The sequence below is a fragment of the Anopheles maculipalpis genome, chromosome 2RL, assembly GCF_943734695.1.
Source record: "Anopheles maculipalpis chromosome 2RL, idAnoMacuDA_375_x, whole genome shotgun sequence".
Lineage (NCBI taxonomy): Eukaryota > Metazoa > Arthropoda > Insecta > Diptera > Culicidae > Anopheles > Anopheles maculipalpis.
This window is the reverse complement of record NC_064871.1, coordinates 56,164,156-56,187,313: the sequence shown is the minus strand read 5'-3', so window position 1 is coordinate 56,187,313 and position 23,158 is coordinate 56,164,156. Positions and strand designations below refer to the sequence as shown.

The window sequence follows — 23,158 nt, the reverse complement described above, 5'->3', positions numbered from 1 at the left end:
GGACTTTACGGATTATGTTTAACTGAATCGTGTATCCAGTTAATGTATTTGACTATGTCAATATAAACATAAGGTGCCCTCTCAATAACGTTGGGAAATCCAACCGATAACAATCCATACTGAAAAATTCGGCCGTGATGATCTACCTGCAGCGCAGAACCGGCACTTCCATTCATATCCACCGGCAATTTATCGAAAAAGATCCGGGCACATATTTGATCGTCACTAAGTGCGAACAGATTTCTTATCTGTTCTCGGCAAATCTCGGTAGGAACATTACGCATCCAAATTTGCCTTGGAACGCTGTCCTTTGACCAGATGGTGTTGTATATAGTCTGCTCATGAGCATCAGTATCATCTACTATGGATACTAACGGTAAGCATATTGGACGAATACCTACAAACATAGAAATGTTAAATACATGTGTTCGATTGCTTACCATGCACGATCGGTGTACTCAACTGTTGTCAAACCGGATGGAGTCGTTCATGTATAGCAGGGCAATATCGTTTTCATAAAAAGTACTGCTAAAGTTTTCATGAACAATCACCTTTTCGACTGATCGTCTGCTGGTCGTTAAGGAACAGTTCCATGCAGTTATACAGTCTGTCTCAGTGCTAAGATCATGTTCACCCAATATAATCTCTGTAGCCTGTTGTTGTGCGGTGGCGTTCCTAGGGAGACGTGCGTTAATATTTTTTTGTTGTTTCTGTACGTTATCAGACAGAAAGGGCAGTTCTACTTACGCATTAGTCACCACAGTTAACCCACAAATTGCGGTTGTTAGCACATATCTATCGCTAATCAGTGTTCCGTGACAAAAGTGTAGCGTTTCTTCCGGATGGCGTAAAAGCACCAGCCATGGATTTTCATAAATTCGCCCAAAAGCTGGACGTTCCCGTACACTGTATGGCATTTCTCCGCATTGTTTATTGATCGTGGAGGTGAAATCCATGTGCAATTTGTCCGGGAATATCCCTAAAAGAAAATTGAAAAAATAATGGCATAAATAACAACTCAACACGGCACACATAAATCAATGTCAGGAACAATATCTACTCACATTGTCCACTAACACCCCAGAGGGTCACTAACAGTTGGTAAACAACAATTGTACGCATTGCCAATCCATATGAGCAACACAACCACCTAGACTGACGTACATGTACTTTGTGTTAAAAAGTTACAGCGAAGAAGATTATTCCGCCCAGCATTCAGCCAACGGTAGTAGTGGTGATGATAGCATGTCCTGACGTACAGTAAATAGTAAAACATTTGCACTTTTAATGACGAATGATTTCGAAAGGTATAAATGAGTTTTAAACAGGATTTGGTTGGTTCCTGCAAAAAAAAATTAGGGAAACCCTTTACAAAAACCGAATTAATTTTAAATAATCCAGTTGAGCGCGACGGCTTAGCGGCGTACCGGCATTTAAAATATGCGAATTAAATATTCCATTTCATATTACATATTCCATAGCGTAATTCTGAGCATTAACTGTAACAACGTTGCTACATTCTCAGTTGCTAGACTGTAAAGTACCGTTTAGATTGAATGCATCATTATCAAGCCAGTTGAGTTTAATGCTGGTAAGTCTAGTTGGCACGATGGTTCGCGCACTTGTCGGTGTATTATTCGTGATAGCTGCTGAATACGCAGCAGGATGCTGTGCGCTCTCGGAGAAGATAGAAAACAATCTCTCCAATTCTGAAGCAACGTCTCTGGACAATCGAGCTTGTGGAAATCGTTTCTATGAAAGTGACTTTCCGGTCGATACTCGTTTGTACGAGCATCCCTGGCTCGTACAATTTGGCTACACACGAGGAAATGTTGTTAGTTATGTGTTTCAAGGTCTATTGATACACTCAAAGTTTGTGTTGACAACGGTATTTGTGGCTCAGTTTACAGATTTGGGTCAACTGTATGTATATCTATATATAGTCATAATCATGTAGTGCTTATCAAGAATATTTAACTGTTTCAAATTAATTCTTAGCACATATGCACGAATAGGTGAACACAACACATCAACCGTATCCGACTGTGAGAAGGATGGCTCAAGGAAAGAGATATGTGCCTTGCCAGTGCAAACAATTCATGTTGATCAAGTTATTATACATCCCGAATATGACCTATTCAAACAAAGAAACGATGTTGCGCTAGTTAAGTTGAGACTTCCAGCCGCTATCGATGGCACCACAGTCGCTCCTATTTGTCTGAATCGTGATCCAAACTTCCAGAGCTCCTTCCTCTTAGTAGCGTCCTGGTGCGGACGACGTGAAACGGGACTATCGTTAACACCGAAACAATACTTTATGAAGGCCATTACACCGCACGAGTGCCAACAACTTATGCCAAATAATGCCGTGTCGCTAGCAAATGAAATGTTTTGCATAGTTTTTGATGAGAGACACACGAAACCAACCAAACTAGAGCAGGAACCTAACCTACGAGGTGGAAGCGGTGCTCCTATTTACACAGTGCATGAAGGAAACAAGATCTTTTTGATTGGCTTACTATCTTATGGACCACGTTATCCAGCTAAATTGCACGAACCATACGTGATAACTGCAGTAACTCCGTTCTACGATTGGTTTTTAGAAATTATTGAAGCAGATCTAGAAAAAGGCATGTATAAAACGCTGACTTAATGTGCTTTCATAGCGATAGTAAAGCTAAAGGTCACACCGCAGTTGGGAAGCCCCGGGAGCAATTGTATCAAAATATGGCATTCATTATCAATAAATTAACTTGTTTATTGTCCAAATCCATCAATCAGTGTATCATGGATCCATTTGATGTGAGTGGAAATGTTTACATACACGTACGGCTCTAAATAAGTAGCGTCGGGAAGACCGATTGAAAGAATCCCAAATTGAAACGTTCGATCGTGATACTCGAGCAGCAATGGTGATCCGGAACCGCTAGTAATCTTAATATCAACACGTTTCGCATACTGGGCGCAGATTTGTCCCTCGTGCAACAAGAGCAGATGACGCATCCGTTCTTGGCACTTATTTTGAGCGATGTACTGCATTCGAATTTGCTTGGGTACGTTGTGTTCGGCTGTCCACAGGGTGTTGTAAGCGATCGGGGCATGAATCAATGAAGGGATAATTGGTGTCAATGGCAAACAGATTGGCATCACATCTGGAAGAGAATGAATAGGAATGTATAACAAAGTGGGCTATCAAAGCATAGCGCTTTGGCTTTTGGAGCATGAACGATACGCAACTCTTATTGTAGATGATCTTCCTGTTCAACGTTATCACCGCGATGTCATTTTCGTACGTATTGTTTAGGAAATCCGGATGAACAAGAATGTTGTGGGGAAGTCGTTCAATTATTGATGCTGAATTGCAAACGTTTTCCGATTCGCAATCAGGATCCGATGATCGATCGTACTCGCCAAGAACGATGATTGTTCTATGGAAGAGTAAAATTGTGTTCATTTCAACTTTTAAAATAAGGGAACAATCAATCCACTTACTCGTTAGGAACAATTGCTTCTGTGCAGATTGCCGTAGTCAGAACATGTCGTTCCGTTATGAGAGTTCCTTGACAAAACCATTCCCGCTCTTCGGGATGTCGGAACAATACTAACCAGGGGTTTTCTAAAATGCGTCCATCTTCCGGTTTGGACCGATCAGTATACGGAGAATAGCCACAGTTTTTGTTCAGAACTTCACTTAGATCGAATTGCACCTCGTCCGGAAATATCCCTAGTACAAATCAAATGTAAGCGATCTTCTCCCAATCGGTTGTAATATTGTTGAAACCGTATATACTTACAGTTGCCACTAACAATTACGATCAAACACTGTAAAATTAGTCCTCCTACGTTAAGATTCATTTCAATTGCGTGTCCAATTTAGCCTCTCCGCCAAACAATATCACAGCCTGACTTTATCTCACTATGAAACTGAGAGTACAACGACACTAGCAACTACGACGTTCTTTTATAATCATGTATGGGTTGGTTTTAACACGATTGTATGGAATTTCCGTTTGCGTTATCATCGAACTATGAATTTCGCTCGTTGTTAGCTAAAAAATGAGTGAACACATTGAAGCAAGCCTTGTTGCTCGTGCGACTTACATAAAAAATGGCAAGAAAACAATTATATATGTTTTTCTACATTCCCCATTAAAATTTTAACATTACATAATAATAAATGTATAAATTATTCGGTTTATCAAAAACATCGTTAAACAACACTTTAATATAATTTCATCAATATTTAACGAATCATTTATTTTCATTCACTTTTGCCGTAACTCACTTATATCCGTCTATTGTAAGCGTTTACAATAAAAAATAATTATGTTGCAAATTTCTTATTACATATATTACTGAACAACATGCAAAAACCTTGGCAGCAGTTGTTCCATTGTCGTTAATGGCATCATTTACCAATGGTCATTTACAACACTACCTTGGCCTTAAGCACGATCGTACTTAGTTTACAATGGTCTGTGTACATACAAAAAAAAAGTTTGTAATAAAACAAAAACGCAAAAGTACTAAAACGAAAACAGGATATTATTTTCAAAATAAGTGAAAATAACTACAGTCATTCACATGCACACTTCAAAGTAAACGGGATAGCAGTTCATACGCGTTTCACCCCAATCTTCCTCTGACAGTTGCGATCCTTTACATTTCCCGAAATGCTTGTCTTGTTGTGTTATCCAGTGAACAAGCATGGAAATAGGGCGAGTAACAGTTCTTACAAACTATGTGACCTTGTGAGAAATCTGCTTGTAATCGTTAATGGCAATCGAATATCTATTGTATCATTTGGAGATAGCGATCCTCCTCGAAGTACGAACTCAACGATGTACTCATATCGTTAATGACAAGATTTGACGATGGATGGGTGCTACTGCTGACCATATCTGCGGATTCGTTCCAATTCTGACAGTTTTGCACGTACTCCAGCGTTCGTTGATACGTATCCGAACCCATGGCATTCCCGTTGTCAGTTTGGCCCATCGACATGCCGGCATCTGCTGTAAGGGACATTGGTAATGGTACTGGTTGTGGCCCGGGAACAGTTTCTCCAAAACCGGTAGGCGTAGAAGGCAATGGAGGCGTCTGTAGACTGCTTTCCATCGGTTGTTGAGATGGCACTGGTGGTGCCACTTCGATATCTGCTGCATGTTGCCGGGTTTCAACGGCAAGTACAGGATTGTTGCTAGATGGAGCCATTGCTGCGATCGCTGGCGACATCTGTGATTGGCTGATGTCCCCACATTGTATCTCAATGTTCGAATCCGGATTACTACCCATAACCGCAGTGTTTTGATTTGTATTGTTACCCGTATTAAAACTGGCGAGGTTAAGACTGAAAGGATTTTTAAACTGATTCATTTGTGACTGTGGCTGGAGCGAAGAAGCATTGCAATTTTGGTGCTGGCTGGGTGCGCTGTTAGTTGGTTGGTTGATGTGAAGCGATCCCTGCATCATCATTGCCAGACAACAGTGATGAGCACTTTGATCGGTTCTGTGATAATATCCGATCAAGTTAGAACAAGCAATTGGGCGAGGACGACCATTGCAGGATTGTTGTTGGTGTTGTAGTTGTTGTTGTTGCTGCTGCTGCTGCTGTTGCTGTTGCTGTTGTTGCACCTGTTGTTGTTGTTGAGAATAGCAATTACCTCCGTTGACCAAAGAATAGTTTTGGTTTTCGTTGCCAAAATTCTGTACACCATTATGCATTATTTGGCATTGGACTGGCGTAGTTTGTGAGACCCCTGCTTGTGATTGAATCTGTTGTGGTGGCATATTTGCAGACGGTGCCGAGTAATTGTTAGAGGTAGGTGTCACTGGCGCCGCCGGTACAGTTTCTGGCATCATCGGTGACATCATTTGATGTTGCGGTGCCTGCGGGGACATGATATTGTTCATAAGACTGGATTCATCATTACTATACTGAGACTGGGGGCTCATCAAGATGTTGGCTGTAGTTGATCGCGGTTGGGTAAAGTTTGCTATCATATTGGTAGACGTCTCCGAGTGTCCCATGGTTATTGGATTATTGTTGGCCATGGTTGGTTCGCTCTCGTGTTGAGGTGTGTTCCAAGCGTTACTTCTGGGACTTGTAAGAGCGCTGCCTGTAGGAACAATTGAGTTGGCTGGCATATTGCTATTTGGTCCCGTCTCTCCAGCCATATCAGCAACTTGGTTGAGATACTGCAACATATCGTCTGGTATAACCAGCTTGTTTTCTACCATTTCTCCCTCTTCTACTTCATCCAGCACTACTTCCTGGTTAGGATGCAATTTGCCTGTTGCGGGAGGGGCTGGTAGTTTGCTATTGGTCGTTGGCGTTCCTGGCTCTACTACAGAAGTTGCTGTGCATGTGGGTGCGGATGTGATTGTTGCGGATGGATTGCCACGCGTTGTTGTTGCATTGTTTACCGTGCCGCCCATACGGCGGTTCATATACTGAGAGTTCAAGCGTCCCATCATTGATCCTGTACCACTTGCGCTAGAGCCGCTAGCAACTGGCTCCGACATACGTCTGTCCATTTGTGAGGATAGTTCGTTCTGCTGCTGACCGTAAAAACCGTTGTTGGTCATATTGTTCGGTATTGAGTGCCGGGTTCCGTTTCCATTTCCACTAGAGTGCCCTCCCGTCGTAGTGCTCATCGAACCAACTGTTTGCCCGTTTCCTCCAAATCGCTGAAGGTGTGTAGATATCAAATGGGAAGAAGGTGGGGGTGGCAAACTTTGGCCACCCGTTGTAACTGTTGACATGGAACTGGACCGCCGTGAACTGCCCGGTGAAATTGGATCATATAGAGAAGAGGAAGTGTAGTAGGTTGGCCGCATGGTTGATATTGTACTCTGTTGGGATGCTTGACTGCTCCGTCGGCTTATGTCGGCCGAGCGCATACTGTAGTATGAGCTGCTCGTTGTACTATTATTGCTATCCCGCCGGTTCTGTGCTGCAGCAGGGTTGAGATACGCATTCATCATCATCATCGTCGTGGACGTGGAGGCTGGTGGTAACAACGGACGCATTGGATCAGTCTGTCCGGCTTTGCCGATTGTGGGCGATGGATGTGAGATTGGTTGAGGAGGTGGCGTAACTCCTGGTTCCATCTTGAGATCAGTAATCTTTTTGTTAAGGTCGCCTAGCCCATAATTTTGCATGTGTTGGCTGTTCATTTCCGGAATGTTGCACAAAGGGCTACTGCCCAGCAGTGAACCTTTGTTGTTGATGCGATTCTTAAACCGATTCCTTGGATTGTTACGAGCCGATACCGTGGCGGTCCCTGTCGGACCACCCAGATCTACCATTTCACGCAGTACATACGGAAGATCGGCCACTTCCAGATCTTCATCCACGTACGGCCAAACGGGGTCATCTATGCCAGCAATGTTACCCATTTGCATGTTATTACCATCGTGATAGTCCTCACCAAGTCCGGCAGTAAGGGCGGATAGCGACATGGGACTGTTGATGGGTGGATGGCTGGGAGAATTCGCATCCGATTCCGACTTGATGCTAGGACTGCTCATGCTCGTCGTCTTGTCCTCGCTGTGCGGACTACTATCAAACATATGGTTAGATCCTTCGCCATCCTCTCCAGGGCCATCACCACCATTGCTGCCGCCGCCCCCGTAATTGTTGCCCTTGTGTTTTTTGTTCGCATAAAACTCAGCACCATGTACCGTCTTTACGTGCTTTCGCAAAGAACTGGGATCAGTGTATCTTTTGGTGCAACCTGGCGCCTTGCAAACGTACGGTTTCTGCAAATAATCGAGAAAAATATTGAATATTGCAATCTGGTACAGGTGCATCGTGCTAAAGGCAAATGAGTAAGTCTTACATACCTCATTGCTGTGCGTTCGGTTTTGATGTTTTGCACGATCAGACGCATTGCTGAATGCCTTGCTGCAACCGGGATATTCACAGGTATATGGCTTTTCGCCGGTATGTGAGCGAAGGTGAGTCTTTAGGTTTTCCAGTCTTGAATATGCTTTGCAACATCCTTCAAACTGAAAATAAACCATCACAAATGAGAAAGACAACAGATGGATTAGAAATTTGTTTAGATTTTGTACGATATAATCACTACTCACCGTGCACTTGTGCGGTTTTTCGCCCGTATGACGTCGCATGTGCACCACAAGCATGTATTGTGCTTTGAACGGTTTTTCATCACGCGAACAATCTTCCCAACGGCATACGAACGATTTTTTGTTCGCATGTATATGATCGTTGTTGATGTGTTTCACCAGTTCGTCCTGTGTGTTAAATTCCAATGAACATTCACGCCAGTGACAATTGGTTTCGATGAAATCGCCTGGTTCATCTTTCAGGTCCGTTGTATCCGCCCTGGTGCCACTATCACGACCCCCGCCATCCTCTCCATACATACCACCATCGCTCATACCATTGCCGTTACAGCTAATGTCCATTGCAACGCCGGCATGCGCGGCACTGCGTTCTGACACTTGCCCTCCGTTACTAAAGTCTCGTTGGACTGGGCTCAAATTAAGTCCTCCATTTTTAGTAACGGATGTGGTTGAAATCGTTCCATTCGTAGGTCCTTGTGTAGATGTAGGGCTTGGTAGATGATTTGATGTTATCATTGCCGAACAGTCTTCTTGTGCACTAGTTTTCTGCGAATAAAGATGTGGAGTGCTTTCGCGTTTGACTCGTATCTTTTTCTGTTGAGCATTACTCGCACTGTCCGCTTCGACCCGAGTCACTTGGGAGCTGGATGACGGTTGCTCCTGTCTTTTGTTAGATAGGTCGGTTATTTGCTGCAAGATAACGGAACGGAAAATAATCTTGTTTTAGCACCAAACATGAGAACACATCGCAACAAGCGAATTCTATTGCACTATTGCACTTACCTGTGGCTTGTTCAATGAATGTCCTGCATGCAGTGGATGGTGAGACAGCGAAAACATACTGGCCGTTGGTGTATGATGACCAGGCAGCGTGTGAAGAAAGCCACTGCTACGGAGTAGATGTTGCAGGTGTGGTGGCATTGCATTGTGCATACCCAGAGCGGGACTAAGCGCACTGGCCGACAAGTGGCCATAGGAACCGCTAGTGCTGCTGCTGCGCGACGCGTTCACTAGAGAGGCTAGCGAGTTTGGAGAGTATCGTATCATAGAGCTAATATCGAACGAGTCAGAATATGGCGATGACGAAAGGGCTCGCTTTCGGCTAACACTGGCTCGAATGCTCCCCGGACGAGGACTGTTTAGTCGACTTGCTGCGTCAATGCTGAAATGAAAATCCGCACTGGCTAGAGAGTTGGCTGGATGCAGATCCGCAATTGCGTTCCTGGCATTGATGTACTCCGACGTCAATCCTAGACCTGCAATCGACACGATAGTATAAAGAAATAAAACAAATGTTAGAAATAAGCATATGCAAACAAGGCAGGACGGTAATTGTGCAACTTATTAGGGAAAGAAGTCGTTTGATATCTAATTTCCGATTCAACACCTTCCCCAGTAGCTGGCGTTAACGACCAGCGCTACACAAGGTCTTCAAATTTGAAGCCGTATCAGTGCGCAATTCGCCCCTTTTTAGGTGCTATTGTTACGATTTTATAACCAATCGTTAAGTGCCTGCACATACAGCCGAATATGTGCAAACGAGCAAATCCAATCTGCGCCACTCCGCTTTCAAAAACGCTGATCGCTGTATCGTGAGGACGTAGCGCAGTGACAAAATTCGTTCGCGGTGACAACCTGTACATATCTAATTCAATATCAAGGGAACCAACATAGTAACAAGAAAACAAAAATGCATAATCATACCATCGTACGCAGCAGACACGTAGCAAGACGTAATGTGCGATGTGCAGCAGGTGCGGGATAGTTGATTTCGCGAGACAAGTTTCACGGTCCACCTACAACAACTTCACTAAATACCGACAAAATTGCTGAGGCCCTGGAGGAGCAGAACATCGACGAGCATGTTAATAGCATCGCATACCCTGGGGGAGTTGGTAGCGAGCCTACGCCTGTCCGCTCTGCTCTGCTCTGGTGTGGATGCAGTGGTGGTATAGTGTACGTGTGTCATACTTGATATTCTCGTTACGTGAAAGATAACGATCGCGTGTAGCTCGAGCATGTATTCTTCATCGGACAGCAGCTTCTTAGTCAAGATAGACTAAAATGTTTGGGAACGATGCTTCCGAAAATTTTGCTATTTACGGCTCGATAAAGCGGGAATGGAATGATCAAAGCATTGGAAGGATCAAAGAATAATGTGCACATTAGCAGATCATGCGGTTGGCTGTCGGCACGGAAACTATTTCCTGATGTCATGTCGTTTGCGCTGGCATGAAAACTTCATGAGTCAGTGACTATCACCAGTAAATAACCTCAGGTTAATCTATCAAACGAGAATAGCATTCCGTCTACAAACTAGTTAATGTTCCTTAAATTGGGCTTCTAGATAGATGATGCTAGATACTAGATAAATGAATGTGAAGTTTTCTAACAATCTTGCTCTCTTCATTGACTCTCATTTTCTGTAAATATCTAGAAAATGTAATAGCTATAGTATCTCAGTTATTGTTTTATTGTGAATGCGTTATGGGTATAACTGACGTGCGGGGAATGTTGTACGTAATGGTGCAATAGTTAGGAAGAAAGCATTAGTAAGCGGCAAATTCAACATTGCACAGAGTGTGACGGAGTCCATTCTCCATCTCGGAGCATAGACGTGATCGAACTTATAAATAGGTAACCCTTCTAGTGCCCCCCATGTCTTGTCTTTCCCTTACACTTGCTTCTTTACCCACAGTACGGTTCGGAGACGTTTCTAGTTTTCCCGCTTAGTAGTACTCGGGTGTATCGTCAACAGTAGCCGCAGGCCTATTTCCTTTCTCTGAAGGCCTGCTGAGCTGCCTGCGTGCGTAGGAGTAGGGGCTGGTAGTAATTTGTCTGCATTTTATTGTTGTTTTTATTTCATTCAAATGTTTGCTTGTCGACGATCCTGGGGTATGAAAAATGTAGTCTACGACGATGGTCGCACGGATGGCCAGAATGTATGAAGAATGTACGCTCTGTACGTCACCGGGCACAGCGTAGTAAAGAAGTACAGGGAGTTTTATGAGTTTTTTGAAACAATATTTTTACTCATTCCTCCTCCCCTGGCTTCTGGACCAATCACTGTCGTTGAATGTGCTACTTCCGAGTGAGGGGATAAGCCCGGTGGAACTGTACGACAAGCAACGAGAAAAGGGCATCGTTGGGGTATACCGAAGATGCGGGGACATTAGTCATTTGGTGGTTGAAATACCAACCTCGTTCACAACCCGCTGTTCGTACGTCGTACTGTGAAAGACATAGTGCGCATGCAGCCCGGATGTTGTATTCAAGCGCCGCCACATCGACCAATACGGCCTTGGTGGCAGAAGCAACGAAACGAACGGAGCTCAGAAAGCCACCGAACGCTTGGACACAGGTATATTTTTAACAGCTAATGGAACCATTTATGTGCACCGAACGTCTCTAATCACATTCGGACATTCTGATGTGATTGTTGGCTGTTTGAAATGTTTTTTCAATGAACACTTCCGGCCAATACCAACGGCCATAGATGATCGGTTACAGTTGTGTCGTTGGGCAATCGTCCGTCATCGACGAGCCAAACCATAGCCAATCCGTCGAAACGAACGTTGACACCTGGTTAGCGTGGTAGGGTTCTAATGATACAACTATATTTACGATAATGAGGATGATGCTCACCGTGGAGAGACGCCGAAGCGTGTTGTAATGAGTAGAGGTGCTCCATATATCCCGGTATTCTGTAGGCAGGATGGAAATCACTAGGATGCGGCACCGGTACGGGGATGTTGGTTTGTCCGGCAGCTGTTCCGGTGGTTCCGTTTGGCGTAGGGAGTCCTGGACTGGTTGCACCGGTACCACCGGCCGTCGGTGAAGTTCCGTTACCGATCGGTGTCGTACCGTTACTGCAGGATCTGTCACCGTCTCCCTTCAATGAAGCACCAGATGTGGCCGGAGGAGAAATTGTTAAAGGAACGACAGTTGCTGGAGCGGGTGGATGTGGAGGTAATACTGTCCCGCTGACATGTGCAACTTCAGCGCTAGCGACGGCTGCTGCAACGGCCGCCCGACGAGCACTCAAAATCTGTAGTTCTGCAAAATTTGCATTGCTTGGCAAGCTGTAAAGAGACGAACGAATGCAGAATAGTGAGATAGAGAGCGAGGTAAGATATGAGCGAAAATCTTGTATCATAAAAATATATTACATCGTTGTACTGGTTCGTATTTTGCACCGGCTAACAAACATATTTGTGTTTTTTTTTATCCTACTGCCAGTGTATATTACATCGCATTTGCATACGAGCATACAATCCTTTGCGGTACAATCTCGGAACAATCTCTAACATGCTCCAGCAGAGGAATCGTTGCGTTACAATATGTGTAGAGCGCGAAGGCTTGCAACAACTTATAGGATAAATTGAAACTGAGCGGCAGTTGCTTTCGCAGTCGTGTAGGTTGGTTGTGTTCGGTACGGTAACATTAATGGCTAGAAATGTTACCGGGAAAGATGTGACGATAATGATCGCTGGTGTATTTTCGAACATTTTAATAATTCATCTTTCCTCCCAAGCCCACAGCCCAGTCGTTCACGTTGTACTTGTTCGGCAAGATCATGCCCGATACCGTGAAGCATTGTTTCTGTGTCTGATGATTGCTAACGCACAACGTTGGCTAGAGTTGAAGTTCAGAATATTTAAATTAAAAGCAAGCAATGCGAGTGGACTGCTCGAGTCGTTCAACCATTGGACCGTCATTTTTAATCAATTGAAAAGATATCGATCAAACACGAGAAAGTGAACCACGACCTACGACATATTGCCAACATTAACGAAGATGGATGAAGACATCAAGAGTGAACGATGACGATATGGACGTTGACATATTTTCATCCATATTGGTATATCAAAGGCGAAAGTAGAGCGGCATTGAAGGAGCTGCTAGATGTTAATGATAGATAATAGCTGGATAATGATTTTTTAGGCAAGGAAAGAGACTAAGTTTTCTGGCTTATCTTACCTATTTATACACTAATTTAATGTAAGTTGTATCACTTAGCACTCACAATGCAGTAGAACAAAGCAACAAACTAAGCTGCTGAATGAATCTTCCAGACCTATGGTGGCAACTACCAATCGCCTAATGTATCCATCAGCGATTTCTTTGCAGGATCACTAGGAAATAACCCACCATGGAAAAAAAACAGCAAGCGATATTACATCGTGTGGAAGCATGCATGAAATAGTTTTCAAATGATCCTCTTAACAAATGACACGGAAATCTTCATTCTCACAAAAAGGAAGTATGAAATGAGTAGAAGACATTTTTCACAATATGTGCCACCAACGAATCGGTCTAACGCGGGAGGTAGACCAAATATTACTTTGCGACTCGGAAGTTATTGAGTGGCGAGTATCCGGCGAGCGGTGTTCGGCTGTTCGACCGAATATGCGTTAAGCACATATCACCTCGATGAAAGTATTACAGTTTTAGAACAACAACCCTCTTTGCTTCTACGCACTAGCGAACGTTTGGAACTCTTCAGAGCAAACTGGCATTGTTGAATGTCTACTGGGAGAACGGAAACGCAAACATGGCTTGAAAGTTGTGTAAAAGGAAACCTCACGACCATTCGCATACCGATGACGCTGCATCGTACTGGAATAGGCTAGAGAGGAAGCTCTCAAATTTCGCACAGTCTTGCCATCATTCACGATCCACGACAAAAGACCGGCAACGCTCAGCGTGCTGTGTTTCTTCGTGTTAATCCAAACCATCATAATGGTGGTCTGCAATAACTAACAGCGAAAGTACCATCATATTTAAACCATACTTTGGAGTGCAATATGATCTTTCTTTTGTTCACACTCGGTAAGCTTCAATCTACCAGCACCATCCGTGCTCGAACGATTCACTTGCCACCACACAAATTGGATCTCATAATTCTAAGCCACTGATTTAAATAGCAACCGGAATACTACAGTGAGGTCCGGATGCATTAGTTATGGTGGTGTATTGAAGAAGTGACAAATATTATTTTACCTTCAAGAAGATTATTCCGCATAACGAATATTATAAACGCATCGAAATACATTTAATGATAAAATAACAAAGAGATAAGATACGACTTAAATAAACCAAACAAATATAAGCAAACCAATTATTGTCAATTCAATCAATAACATACGGTCATTAGTTTACTGTCCTACACATTTTCAAAAAATTCTGTACTGATTTGAACCAATCCGAATTTAAAGCAGTTGGAGACCAGTAAAAAGTGGTAAAATTACTTTTATGATATAGTCGCCACAAGGTCGCACAGAATCCTGTGGTCACGCCCACCCCAAACGATGCATCACTGTATTCCGTGAGTTCATAGATACGCTTAGCCACAATGCCGAGCGTTACAGCAGACACCTCCCACCACTGAACGATTTATGTATATCTTAGAAATCCCACCACATAAAACTACAGTTTTTACAGTCACACCTCTCTCAAATCGAACACACGCCGGTGAGAGCAACTGATGCGAATCGAACGAGATCAATTCGAATGGGCAATACGAATCTCACCTGAGCGAATCGATCACTTCATCATACGCTGAACGATCACTTAATGCTCTCTGCGTTCGTGTGCGACGATCCTGCTGTTCCCGGTGTTTTCAACGCAATAGCTATCAAGCGAATGTGACCTGCGAAGAAGCGCCTGAGCGTGATCGTGTCCGATCACAAGACCAATTGAAACACGCGATCGCCCGTCAGCACCGTGCATAATGCAGAGAAGATACGTTCTGGATCTTCTCTTGGAGGGTTTCCTTTTATAATTTTTATTTTGCTTTTTTAAAAACACACCTAAGAATAACCGAGCTAATAATCCGGGATCAAGTAAAGAATAAGGAGGAAATGCCTTATTAATAATGTTCATTGTTTTAATCATCACACGGCGGTTGATAATACGGCGACGTGCCTTAATGATGAATTAAAAAATAAAATAAATAAAAATGGATTTCAATGTACAAATTTTTGTTTTTAAGGAAAATGAATTAATTTAACCCATCAACAATGATGAAGGCTAAATCGATGTTCTTTTAAAAGCAATATTTAGTTTGATCTTCATGTTTCAGTTTTTGCGTAAGTGCTATGATTATTTTTCTGTCGGTTTGAATATAGTGTGACAGTAGTTGTAGCGAGGTTTGTTGAAAATAATTAATTACCAACCCTTTGCAAATTGGGAGCCGCGCATTTTTCTTGGCTATGGTAGCATCTAGTAAAACAGCCTCTGAAAGAAGGCTGAACGGAAGCTCTTTAACTTTCATAAGCTTGAAAGGGACTGACACAGCAAACTAACAAATTACCGTTACGAGTGTAATCGACCTTGCCTGCGAAGAACTAGGGAGATGATTTATTCCGGAAGATGTCCAAATAACAGACCACAATGTACACACGACGAAATATGGTGGATGCGCAAACACAAGAACAATAATTAGTCCAACAAACGATCGCCAAGCAATGGACATTTTATTTGGTGTGCCGTGTGTATATAACGCTTGCGCTACGTGATCTTGTTTTCACAAGCTGCTTGCTCTAATCGAAGGGCACACAAGGCCATTTGTGCAGTCGAAAAAAAAAACATGGTTGTGGTTGTTCCTGCTGAATATGTCACTTTTGCCAAGACTGCGTTGAACTACCAACAGAACATAAATTACACCTCCAAACGGCATTGGACCCGGACTTACTCTGTGTGTGTGTGGGGGGATGCGATGGTGGTCGATCGGGCGACGTTTACAATCTGCAGGATTCGTGCGCTAAAAGGGCGCAGAAAAACCTTCGGGGACAATTTCAGCCAACCAGCTCAGTATCGAAACCATGCCCGAGCGCGCATTCCGTACGACGCGCATAATAAATTGTCTGGAGAGTGCGTTTGCTTGTCGCTGTTGTGTCTTGCTTTGCTGCACTGGTCATATGGTGTATTTGTGTTTGTGTGTATGTTTGTGTAGATATATGCACAAGCTGCTCGCACATTCTGGCTGGCCACCGCAATTGAACAGGGCGATGATGTGTGGTAAAGAAAATAAAAGAGCATTTGCAGCGCAGCAACATCCGCGCCCGGCGACAACATCGTCGACAGCGATCGAGTGTCTTTCTAAGATGCGAGAAATTGTTGGCATTGTGTTTGCCTTTTCACCGCTGATTGCTGGAGTTTACGCTAGGTGAAAAGTGTTCTGACGTTTCCCGGAATGCAAATGACCTAATGCCTTGGTAGTATGAATCGTTCCCCGGGCTCTGGACGCGGGTGTCTGGCACACGGGGTGTACTGTTTACTTTCTTGAATTAGCAAGCCAGCAACCACAAACGGCCACAAAAGATACACCAACGGAAAATAAGCCCAGCGCGATCTTGATCTTGTGGTTCTTTTAAATATTCTTGCGCACCGAGAGCGAGTGTCAATCGATGCCCGGCATTATGCTGCACAATGGTGCGAAAGCTTCAGCAATACACATGGCACAATGATGATAAGTAAATTGTGAGTACAAGCAAAGGAAACAAATTAACTAATAAGCAAACACCGTCTCCCATCTACTGATTCTATCAAAACTGGTGCTGACCGAGTAACGACCCTACCGATCAGGAAAATTACTGACGATCGTTGTTATGTGAGCTGAGTTTTGACGATGAGATGCAAAGCGGTGGGTAATTTGATTCTTCATTCAAGATCATTCGCTTTCCCCCAATCCGACCCCCCTCTGATACCTAAGTCCACCAATGTGGTCGAAGCCGCGAACGAAACCACATCGTGTGGAAAAAGAGTCAATTTGTAAAACATACTTCCATGAACCTTCCTCAATGCTGTGTCCATCCCTTCCGCATGCAAAACAAATTGCTCACTTCTTTTCTTACTCTCCGTGGTACGTACATACTGTAAAACGCTAGCAATTTTTGCAAACCAAAGCCTCAAATAACTACCGGAGGAATGAATCAATGAATGAATTAATAAAAACATGAATACATTTGATGCCACACTAGGAAACGAATATGATCCCTATGCTTACATGTTTGTGTTGAAATCGTTTAACACTGCCGTTTTCATTTGAATGCTTTCAGCATGCGCAGTGCAATCAATCGTATAGTCCTCTAGGCTCGGAGTGCAGATAGATTAAGGCGCGTGCGAGTTCAGCACAGTTAATTAATTATGTATTAGCTATTCGTACCACCAGCGTATTAGTTTATTATGCGCAGGCAAAAGCAAAGACACAATAATCTGTTCTTTTTTCAATCGATCGATCATGGATGAACATGGGGCGGATGTGTGTTTGTTTTAACTTGTACGTTGTGCTGCCTATTCCATTCACCAGCACTGTGGCTTAGCGAGAGTACTGCGTTGCCTAGCCACGATTATCGTCGTCTATTTACACCGAAAGGACCCGACCTTTCTCACCGTCGATCGACTCCCCGTTTGACATCCGCCGTTTGGAGTGGAGTGTAAGGAAACAATAGTGGTTACGGTTCGACACCGTCATTGGTGTTTAGCCGTGTCGTGTGTCGCTAGGAGATGCAGGGTGGTGGGCAGCTATCGTTACCACCATCGACACACCCCATTTACGATGAAGTGGTTCAAACGAGGTGTTGAAATGAGTGTCTTTATTTGGCGCTAGCAGGGTCTCTCTTTCTACAGGGGGTTGGGCAGCCTGTTTCGCGGTTAACCACCGCCGCAGACGATTTGCTGACCGCTCGGGCTGGCGAAGGTGTGAAACATGGTCTGACTCGCAGAGCCCATTATTTATGCTCCTTACCTGGATTGCGATAGAGTTTCAAAGATTCATCATGAGGGAAGGATTGAATTTCACTTGTCGTATAGCAATTTGCTCGTTTGTTTTCTCTACGTGGCTAACGCAGGTTGGCAAGATCATTTTGCCCGAGAGCGATAAATAAAAAATACCCCCAATAAGTGCGCTACAAAGACGCTGATTTTGTAAGCATTCAGCAATGGTCCCAAACCGAACCTAAAGGAAGGCAGCGAGGCCTCTAGTGTCCCGGAAAGTGTGTAACATTTTAATCAACCTCTCGTAACATTTTTTTCCTTCTTCGCTAGCCCTACGTATTGCTGTGACGGCCGTGAAAGTTAGACCTCCTGAACGGAATCGAGCACATTATTCACTCGCCGTTGCCGCTTTGACCACACACTACACGCTAGAGAACATGATCCACTATCGGCCACGTTCATGTTACCTACTGGCGGTCTGTGGCCCAATAATCGATTAATTACAATCGCATTAGGTGCGCTCTTAATTCGCGACGCACCATCTCATTCGTGCGAGCTCGAGCATGAGCGTTTTAAGCAATGCTACATTTCCTTGGCTGTACAGTGTCATGGCAAATCTGCCATGCCTTTTCTTTAAACCGTGCTGCGAACAGCAACAACATTCAGCTGGATAGATTGCCTGTGGTCAGGTTCGCTGGCACGTGGTGACGATGACCGCGCTTGTGTAGTATTATCACAAGTGGCGGATCTTATAAACCAGCGACGCATTCAACTGGGGGTATTCCATCTAAAGTTTCGACGCGTATTCATACACCGTGATATGAGCTTCGGTTTGATATGGCATGAGGAAGGAAGGTGAAACGATCAACTTTCCGCCGCACCCGAGTACTGATTGTAATGTTGATGTTACAGCGCGTATTGCCGTGCAACGAGCGCTGCACGAATTGATGCAAATAATGAAAGCAAATAAAGAGCACATCAATTCATTCTGCCTTTCTTTCACGCGCACCCTCGCCCATCTAGTGTGTATTACAACAAGACGGGAGACAACAGTAAAAGCCGGTTAGTGGATTCTACGACTCACTTCCGTGCCAGATCATATACGATGCTTTCGGCAGACCGGTCTTTCCAATCTGCGCCGATACACTCGCTGATGCACGTTTGTCCCTCCGACCGTCGATGTTCACTCACCCTGCCTTCGCTTGCCTAAACGCCAGTAGAAGTTCAATTTATTGCAAACGTGCCCGCAACTTCCTTCCACTGCATGACGAAAAGGAGGAGAAGACAAAAAAAAACGCCAAAAGATCGCTCCCATTCGCGACAAGATCTGCATCAGACACGGCTCAGTTCAATCGACCTGGTGCAAGCCGTTGCAAGTTGACTGGAGTGTCGTGGTAATGTGGCCAAAACAGAAATTATCTGATTTATGATTATTGCGATTTATATGATCAGTTTCATTTAGTCGTGCCTTGTCCCGGGACCAGCGCTGCACTTCTCACGATACTACGGACGCACAGACACTATTTGCTAGTTGCAAGGGTAATGAAAAGACGCGAATGCATAAAGACTTCAACAAATCCTCACTCCGCCTAGCGTTGCTGATAGAAAGTTATTAACACGGTATAGTGTATTATGTTGCTGGATAGATTGATGGTGAGCTTCTGCAAACTATCAATCTAAAGCATCATGATATGTACATTTATTATTTATACATTTGTTGGGTTTTTTTTGTAAAACAGTTGAGCTTTAAAAACATCAGTAATAAAAACTTTAAATTAAGTTTATTTAGTACAATTATTTGTGCTATAAAAAAGCACTGATAGCAATACTTTCAACTGTAACGAAAAACTTCCAAAAGTTGTTGCATTAAAAACAAATAACTCACTCTAATACTTCACCAGTACGGAAGCGGAAAATATTATTCGCTGTGTTTGATCAACTTATATGATCAACATTACACATAGTCATCACGTGCGGTGTTGACAGTACGGTGAAAGACGTCATACTTAAAATAAATTAAAAAAATATTATCAATATTACCCTGTTACAGTTCGTATCAAATCAAAATATCAAAAGATCTTCACATTTCCATTTTCATCTTAACATTGGCCTCAACGTTACATCATTAATACATCCCCGTTTGAACCCTGCTTTAATGTGCAGCCTGATAAAAGTACGTTTCCGGTGTTATCGACCTTTTCTTTAAGATGGTCTGACTACGAGTTAATCGAACACTTGCGATCAACGGAACTGCTCCTGTCGTTTCGATGGATAACGTCCAACCGTTCCCATGGCGTGTCACAGGCAACTCCTCTTACATTAGGGGTTCGGATCTCATGCGGAGATACACTGTCAAATGGATCGGAAATCAAAAATAACTCCTTCAAGCAACTAACGAAAACGACTCCAACCACAGTTTACGGCGCCGTCCTATTACTTTTTCCGCCCAATTAGAAGTTCTGCTTTGTGTTCTGTATTCGGTTTCCGGGCCGGGCCAAGCACCCGGACGGACGGCTGGAACGCATCCATCCTTCCGGAAGGGGTCCATGCGCCCTTTGCCATTCTACTGTCATTGTATATCGCCCATTGATGGATTGTTTTCGTTTTGAAAATATCAAACAATAACAATCACGACCAAATGAGAGATTTCATCGTTGATCGGTTGTTCGGTGTAATAAGGGTAAGCGTAACTGTCAAAAAATAAAATCTTAGAGCTGGAAAATCACACGTTATTTTATCAACCACATTGTGGTTGTTGTCATACATCATTTTCATCATCATTTTTATTGGGTTTAAAAAATGAAATACGGCATAGATTCTCATTTTCACTCAATACTCGTTAATTAGCATGCAGGCCACAGAGCACATCATCGAATATTTAGCAAAAGAGAATGGATGATTAGTGGTAGCAACTTAGTATGGAGGAAAATCAACAATCGATTGAAAGTTACTTTTAAATACAGCAGAAGCTGATCGGTATCGCAAAATTGAAACTCTCATCAAAACTTATTACCCAACTTTCTAGCGAATGAGTTGACCAGAGCAGGATATGAACAAAGTTGAAAAGGAAACATTGTCAAAATATGGTCACTGGTCTACAAGGAGTACGTGAATATTTTTTACCAGGAAAAGGTTGACACGCTTAATGTCAAAAAAGATAACAGCAAAAGGATAGCTCCAATATCTCCCTTAAAATAATAGACTATTAAAATGTAATTCTTAAAAGTATTTATTGCGATTCAACGTCGCTTAATGTACTTTGTACTCAGAAAAATTATAAACCTGTTCTGGAACATAATATCGAAGAGACTACGATCAAAGAACTCGCATAAGAGTTCAGACGAAATCAAGATTTCAATGAAAATATAAAATATGTGACGTAAACTACGAAACAATGAAGAAACTCGGATATTTATCCGGAGTAAGGTACGTGAAGAAAAGTAAAAATCAAAGAAATAAGCCCAAAATAATAAATACACTCAGGAATAGATTTAATTTACATATACGAGTTAATCAATTTAAATAAGTTGTTGAGAATTGAGATATCGTTCTCTTTCATTTCCCCTTTCTCATATCTTCGGTCATTAATTGCCATCCTGCCCTGCTCTTGAGTACGAACTTTCACGACGCTGTTGTTGAAATGGTCCTATAGTTCCAGCCGAAACCTTGTTTACCGTTCCTGCCCCGGGGGTTTCTTCGATTCTTGATTTCACACAATTCATTTCGCTTAGTTCTGTTTCGATGTTTTTTTTTCCTGATCGGGTGCTTGACTGGGTTCATTTTTCTCTGTACTTCACGGTTTTTTTTTTATATTTTTAAAGATAACAGCACCTTCATATTCATACACTTTGTTTTCTTCATCTGTTTGTTCTGAATTTGTAGTAAAATGATCATAAACTGCCTCCGTAAAATGACTGCGGACTGTGTGATCACCGCTGTTGTGCAAATTAATGTCGTACTCGTCCTAATAATTAACATAACTTGATGATCGTCGCTCGTCGAGGGGGTAAGGTGGAAGAGACGATAGCGGCGCCGGTCTTCACACGCCAGGACCGGGACACAAATCCCACCTGGGCCGTTCCCCCGTCGTGAGGACTGATTATGTACGATATTTTTTAAGCATATTATATAATAATAAGATTATATAGGTTTAGCGGACAAAGCTTAGAACAGAAATGACAGATCAAGACTTCCTGGGTGTGGTTTGAGTCTTGCTCTACGTTGCACCTACTTAAAACCAAAGTTTTGGATTATGCACTCATGCTAATGAAACTGCCTTTGGTCCATATTCACCCAAAAATATAAAGGGAACATAGGAAATTTTGCCAAACCAACCCAAAGAAACTGCTCCAACATCTCTCCTTCGTATACGACACAGTCAACTTAAGGCGTGTGTGTGTGTGTGTTGAGTTGATTATATTCTTTTTCTCCCACGTTCAGGACAACTTCCGCGCTTTGAGAATTTTCTTTAACATCATTTGAATAGATTCAGCCAGCCAGAAGATATCGGCGCACCGATTTCTATCTTGGCCGTATGATGACGGGATCGTTGAGATGCAGGTTCTGCTCGCTTTCCGAGCCACACAATGATCTACGACCGTGGCTAATCGGGCGGGTAGGCCGGCTGTAGCAACCTAATCAAAAGTAACCTGAAGGAATCGCACAAGATGCTAAGCGAATGTTGAATAAGGCGTGTGCGCGCGTACTCACATACCAATCAACTCTCCATGCCGAAGGACGGGAGGATGCCGTCGGAAAGAGTACGAAGGAAAACAACGTTTTTAACAATCTTGTAGATCGTCGTCCCTGTAGCCGCGGCACAGTATCACAGCGCAATCGTCGATGGTTGATGTGTTTTGCTGGGTTAAACCGAGGGAAGATTGATTGGATGGAAAAGCTCTTAATCCCGGGCAAACACTCCTCATAAGGGTCGAGAAATGGAGAACGCCAGTGGAACAGTGGTTGGGTGTGGGGGATCGTTGGTGGCTTTGACGGGCTGAGGCCGATAAACTTGATCGATCACTTTGAATTGCTGGAATAACAGATGTCAAATTAATAATTTATTGATCATTCACTCCTTCCTTGCAATTGCGGGACGTGCCGTCATGGTATAGCCAGGGAGGTGCCACGATGCCGTAATTCGCTTTTCCCCACAGCGATTGACCGATCTTGTCTTGAAATCTAAGCTACAATTAATTCGTAGTTTGCTTGCATGCATGCTTAAACTAGCAACACCGTTGAATAACGCCTTCAGATCCAATAATTAAGTATTTTTCGTATCAAATATTATGATCATTATATTGTAGTATTCGGTGTAAGAAGTAAAAACTAAAATTCAGCATAC

General features: G+C 43.2%; 4 protein-coding genes across 4 annotated transcripts in view; 1 reads left to right on the top strand and 3 right to left on the bottom strand.

Annotated features, from left to right (window-relative positions):
- Positions 1-4: 4 nt before the first annotated feature.
- Positions 5-1,206, bottom strand: LOC126558661 (serine protease grass-like). Its single transcript, XM_050214711.1, has 4 exons — positions 1,065-1,206; positions 748-979; positions 464-675; positions 5-397 (listed from the first exon to the last, which is right to left on the bottom strand). Exons 1-4 carry the CDS (start codon positions 1,120-1,122, stop codon positions 6-8), a joined length of 894 nt encoding a protein of 297 aa, XP_050070668.1. The 5' UTR covers positions 1,123-1,206; the 3' UTR covers position 5.
- Positions 1,207-1,547: 341 nt separating this feature from the next.
- LOC126567291 (serine protease easter-like) lies at positions 1,548-2,653 on the top strand. The gene is made up of 2 exons (XM_050223522.1): positions 1,548-1,923; positions 1,999-2,653. The coding sequence occupies exons 1-2, from the start codon at positions 1,586-1,588 to the stop codon at positions 2,651-2,653; spliced, it is 993 nt and encodes a 330-aa protein (XP_050079479.1). The 5' UTR covers positions 1,548-1,585.
- Positions 2,654-2,734: 81 nt separating this feature from the next.
- Positions 2,735-3,731, bottom strand: LOC126567290 (serine protease grass-like; the record flags this gene model as incomplete). The annotated part of the gene is made up of 3 exons (XM_050223521.1): positions 2,735-3,152; positions 3,238-3,428; positions 3,493-3,731. Coding segments are annotated over 3 exons (825 nt in total), but the record flags the coding sequence as incomplete, so codon positions are not given.
- Positions 3,732-4,756: 1,025 nt separating this feature from the next.
- LOC126556661 (transcriptional activator cubitus interruptus) overlaps positions 4,757-23,158 on the bottom strand; it is a 33,186-nt gene continuing 14,784 nt past the window's right edge. Inside the window, exons 2-6 of the mRNA XM_050212070.1 lie at positions 11,740-12,176; positions 8,878-9,350; positions 8,098-8,784; positions 7,849-8,013; positions 4,757-7,764 (exon numbers count right to left, since the gene is read on the bottom strand). Coding sequence (XP_050068027.1) covers positions 4,792-7,764; positions 7,849-8,013; positions 8,098-8,784; positions 8,878-9,350; positions 11,740-12,176 — 4,735 coding nt within the window. The 3' untranslated portion in view covers positions 4,757-4,791. The remainder of the gene's footprint in view (positions 7,765-7,848; positions 8,014-8,097; positions 8,785-8,877; positions 9,351-11,739; positions 12,177-23,158) is intronic.